The sequence below is a fragment of the Nansenia antarctica genome, assembly GCF_963989245.1.
Source record: "Nansenia antarctica genome assembly, chromosome: 4".
Lineage (NCBI taxonomy): Eukaryota > Metazoa > Chordata > Actinopteri > Argentiniformes > Microstomatidae > Nansenia > Nansenia antarctica.
The window spans coordinates 17,831,962-17,837,150 of NC_137689.1; the positions used below are offsets into that span (position 1 = coordinate 17,831,962).

The 5,189-nt window shown below is 43.5% G+C and overlaps 1 protein-coding gene across 1 annotated transcript; it reads left to right on the forward strand.

The window, feature by feature from the left end:
- Positions 1 to 855: 855 nt before the first annotated feature.
- Positions 856 to 3,024, forward strand: LOC308155768 (protein ripply1-like; the record flags this gene model as incomplete). The annotated part of the gene is made up of 4 exons (XM_080529141.1): positions 856 to 956; positions 1,367 to 1,445; positions 2,196 to 2,260; positions 2,823 to 3,024. The coding sequence occupies 4 exons, from the start codon at positions 856 to 858 to the stop codon at positions 3,022 to 3,024; spliced, it is 447 nt and encodes a 148-aa protein (XP_080385267.1).
- Positions 3,025 to 5,189: the final 2,165 nt, after the last annotated feature.

Sequence of the window (5,189 nt, forward strand, 5' to 3'; positions counted from 1 at the left end):
GAAACCACTGGTGAAGATTCTCACACCTATCCTAACGGGCTGCGCCTAGACGCGTGCGCTCAGCCCAATACTGGGATTGGGTGCTGTTAAAATGCAAATGTTAGGTAAAAAATAACCTAACCTAACCTAACCTGGATCTCTGTGAGTAAATCGTTTTCTGTAAATTATTACCATAACATATTCTCATTCATTTAATTTAGCAATAGGGGTCCGGTCTGCAGTGGGGGCCCACCAACCCAAATCTCATTTGAAACGTTTATCCCTCAACAGAGTTTGTCCATGCAATATCCGTATGATGATGTGACATCATTCCCTCTGCAATCCTTAAATATGGGGATGTGAAATGAAATGCGGTCATCTCTGGTTACGATATCTGCTATCTTCTCAAATGTAAAATCTAGGCACATGTTCTCTCTTAATTAGTAAACCCACTGAGCCCCCCTCCCGGTTTATCCCCCGTCGTCTTTCTCACAGATGGTGTCTAACTTTTCCCCTCTGTGTTTTTCCAATAACCTCACGGTACGAGATTTCTCACCCTCACGCTGCGCTCCGCTGTTTATACAACTGGGGAACACTTCACACCAAATTGCCCCGGCGGCCCCCAATCATTTCGCAGACAGGCTCGTCCCCCCGACTCTCCCCCCGGCCCACCCCCTCTGGTGCTTGAGCTCCTTATAAACCCCGGGCATTGTAGTCCACCGGACACTCTCGCTATACACGCCTCGGGCTCCACAACGGGAAGCAGCACATCACAAAAGCAAAAAGGAGAGAGACTATCTACGCGTTCACCGCAAAGGGAATAGATCTCCATTTGTGATTCTCCAGGCTATTCAACGGGATTATTAGAAACAGAAAATGAGTTCCGCATGCCTGATCGTCAAACAGTCGCCCTTCGTGGTGGCTCCGCCGAGATCGCGCCTGATAACCACGGACACTCGTCCGCAAACAAACGACAGGTAAGATTATGCGCTGGAAAACATAGGATGGTCATAGGATATAGCCATATCAATGTATGTATTAGCTATGAATGCATTTTATTTAAACGGAACAATGGTTTAACCCTTGAGATTAAAACAATAATCTGATTAGATCACGAATTGTTTTAAAATAAAGGTGTGATTCGAAGCTGTGCTTTATTGCTCCTTGGGCTCCAACTGCAAATAGCCAATAATAGCCTTTAAAACAATAAAATAAAATAAAGGAATGTCTGCTTCATTTGAATAGGATTTGAGTGTTGGCCATGTAGGCAATATCTGGAGGGTGTCCATGGTTATTTAACGTAACCTACATCTTCCCCATATAGAAATATAACATTCTGAGATCTGTTTGATTGACACTAACCACCATGCTCGTGCCTTCCCTGCAGTTCTGCTTCACTATGGAGACCGTGGCTCCTGACCAACAAGGATGCGCAGCAAGGATGCCACCGAGGCAGGCAGTCATGTGTAAGTTGTCTTTACTTTAACAGACATTTGCCCTTTCGGTTTTAGCACTTTTTAAAATAAGTATATCGTTTTTTATAGTGGGCCTATGTGTCTATTCTCAACACAGGGACACCTTTACCTCAGTTCAACCTGTTTATAACAAGCGACAAATAAATTAAGGGGTTGAAAACATATATAGATACACCTATATTTAGTAGGCTACAAAAAGTCCGATTTGGATGGAGAAAGGCAGAGGCAGGGAGTGTCTATTGGGAGACAGACATGCCATGTGGAGGGCATTAAGAGCAGTATGATGGAGCAGCAGGTGTGAGTGTCAAGCTGTTTCCCTGTCACATAGCCAACATAGGCTAAAGAGGTGAGGCAAACTGTTGCACTCTGACACATGGCCATATGGCCCTACTGGCCCAGCCTGTCAGCTTGTGAAGAAGCACAACACCTCTAAGCTGACACTCAGGGAGGAGAACAGCACACTCCAGGGCCTAAGCTCTTTCCTACTGTTTGCTGGAAAGACGCTAAACTGGACACCTCAGGGTTATGGGAGGAAGGCTGAGAGAAATTCCCACAGTCTTGGTCTACACAGTTTCACACACCTCTCATGATGTCACTGCTTGCACACCCAGCTCTCTAGGTGCCAGTGGCTGACGTGTGGTTTCCACTGTTTTTGCTTATACAGGAAGGAAATTGAGTGTTTGTGGATTGTTTTGTGGCAGTGTGGGCTAATGTCTGTTCTCTCTCTCTCTCTGTTTACAGCCTTACTCCAGACCTGCACCTCCAGCTCCAGGCTCCAAATCACAGACCTTCCAACACCCTGTCAGGTCAGTAACATGTTCCTGGTTCGCTACACACTCCTCCTGATATACACAACAAGACTCTAATATGGCTGTTTAGGACTGAATGCTAACTTGGGAGTCCCTTAGGGGGTTGCTCAAGGACAACTAATATTGTGTAATGTGTTATTAAGTAGAGTCTTGTGCGTCAGAAGCTATGTTTTGAGAACATAAGATAGGTGGGGAATGTAGACAATGATGGCCTTGGGGTGAGATACAAGTGACATGGGACTAAGTTCCGCAAATTAGTTATCTGTCCTTTCCACGCACATGTTTTAGAAGGTTTTTTTCAGTATGTAGCTAATTAATGTTGACGTTTTTCGTCAGAGTCTTTTGGGAGCTGTGGCTTTCTGTTAATTATTGCCATTGTATTTGATTCTTACTTGAACAATTCATTAAATAAGAGTATCGCATGAACGATAATAAATGATTCATTTGATTTATCCCAATGAATGTAACACTGGTGTCTGTCTCACGTTCTTTATTTTGAGTGGAAAAAAAGTGGACAAAAGTATCCGTTTTTTAACCTTCATTATCCTTTCTCCTACAGACTCTTCTGGCCCAAGTCCAAGTCCTTTGACTACCTGTACAGTGATGGAGAGGCCCTGCTGAACAACTTCCCTGTTCAGGCCACGATCAGCTTCTACGACGAGTCAGACAGCGAGGATGAGGAGGATGACTGGGAGGAAGAGGGCGACAGTGAGGAGGAGGAGTGTCTCAAACCTCAGACCAATTTTACCACCTACAACTGAACCCTGAGAGCTGACTGAGTCCTGGTCGCCGCTCCAGACTGAGTCCTGGTCGCCGCTCCTGACTGAGTCCTGGTCGCCGCTCCTGGCTGCTGCCTTCTGATCAGATCAGAAGAGCCCCTGCAATGACACATGGAATATCCAGGTGTTAGCAGGCAGTATGCCCTGCAGGAACAGAGAACATCCGTGAACAAACATTCATGGCACCAATACATCAAACAGCATGCAGAGCACAGAGATGTGATTGAGAAGTGAACAGTGTCCTGTTCGAGATTGGTCTTTTACCTCCAAAACAGACATGAAAGCGAAGTTTGTTTCAACTGGTATAATGTCATGCTTCTAACTTGGTGCATAGGCAATGTTAAGCCAAGAGTTGAATTCTTTCCTTTGGCAAAAATAGAAAGCTCTATATCAATATGCAACCTTGCTCAATTACCATCAGATCGTTCTCCCTAGTGGTGTTGTAATGCCCGCTGGGAATTGTGTAACTGCATACAGTACATAGAATCCCACATTGGGATGCTTATTGTGTTTACAAACAATCTCAGGGTCTGAAACGTTTATGTATATAAAATGATCTACTTATTTTAACTTATGATGTAAAATTGTATATAAATACATTATATATTTATATTTCCTATTTTTATACTTTCAGTATATTGTCAAAACACTGTCTAAACTCAATATGTCTAAAATAAACTATTTTAAGAAAACAGAGTTTGTTCAATCTTCTTTTCCCTCATGATAAGATGATCAAAGGGATGATCAAACATTATCAGTGGACGGCTTTGTTGTTGTGTAGAGATTCCACTCTGTTTTCACCCTCCTATCTCTCCCTCATCCTTTGATGTCTATCTGCTTGCTCTCACTGACTGGGGGAGAGGCCTGTTCTCTATCTCCCTGTTTCAGGCCATGGCAATTTGATGGAGCGCAGTGAAACTCCCCAGAGCAGGGGTCACAGACCAGAGATTGGGCTCTCAGGGGTCAGAGTTCACCGGATGCCCCTGCTGTTGTCAGTTTTACCACTTGAGGCCTGACCCCAAGTGCCTCCCACCCCCTCATGCTCACAATCACACACATGGGCACAGGCATGCTCACACACACATACACACACACACACACACACACACACACACACACACACACACACACACACAAATGTGGATACACACACAAGCAGCTATCTCTCTCTGGATTTAAAATGTTCTACACATTTTTAAAGGTCCAATTTGGGATTGGTACATCCTTGTTTACAAAGTTTTAAATAAATTAGTAATTCATGAGCCATTGATTAATCTTCTTTTTTTTTCATTGATTCTTGAAGAATATAACTTATAAATGCCGCATGAACTCTAGCCCCATCAGAACCCAAAATATAAGCTAGTTACTCCATTGTTGGCAAACACTGTATAGCAGGGTTAAAAAGAATGTATGATGACAATGCTATAAATAAAGTGTTGTAATACTAGTGTATGACAACAACGTCGCCTATCATAAATTAAGATCCCACTCCTTGTTGACCTAAATAAAAAAAACAACTGCGTGGAAACGGAACTTTTGAATGCTGGGATATGGAGGCTACTGGTGTAAGGTGTGGCTTAGAGAAGAATCCGTTGCTTTCATGAAGGTGTAAGCGGCATTAAATTCTCTGGACAAGAGTGACAAGATGGATTTACTGCATACTTTGATTCGGAAAATCATATCGACGTCTCCTCTTATATTCCCACGGTGATTTCATTATACTAAATTTGATGAAGCCGGGTACGTGTTTATCCATGAACTCCAACACCCGACAGCCCCTGTTTTCAAAGAGGCGTGAGCTCAGCGCTCGTCGAAATCCTGTGAGTACTTTCATTGGATAGGTTTGGGGATTCCACCTCTCCTATTGGTTTAGCCACAGTTCATTATTCTATGACTGACTCATGTGGGTACTCCCTTGTTGGAAACAAGGATGGAATGGAAAACCCTCTTCTGTAACAGTAGCGTGGAAGGTAGGGTTTATTTTTGTGTTTATACCTAAACAAGTTAGAGACGGGCACGTGTGTGGACTGTATTTAATTGCCATGCAAATAAAAGATTCTTCCATGGCCTAAGATAAATCATATAGGAGGCCGGCCTAATAGCACTGAGAATAATGAGATACACTGGCAGCAATGGTCTGCCTTTTC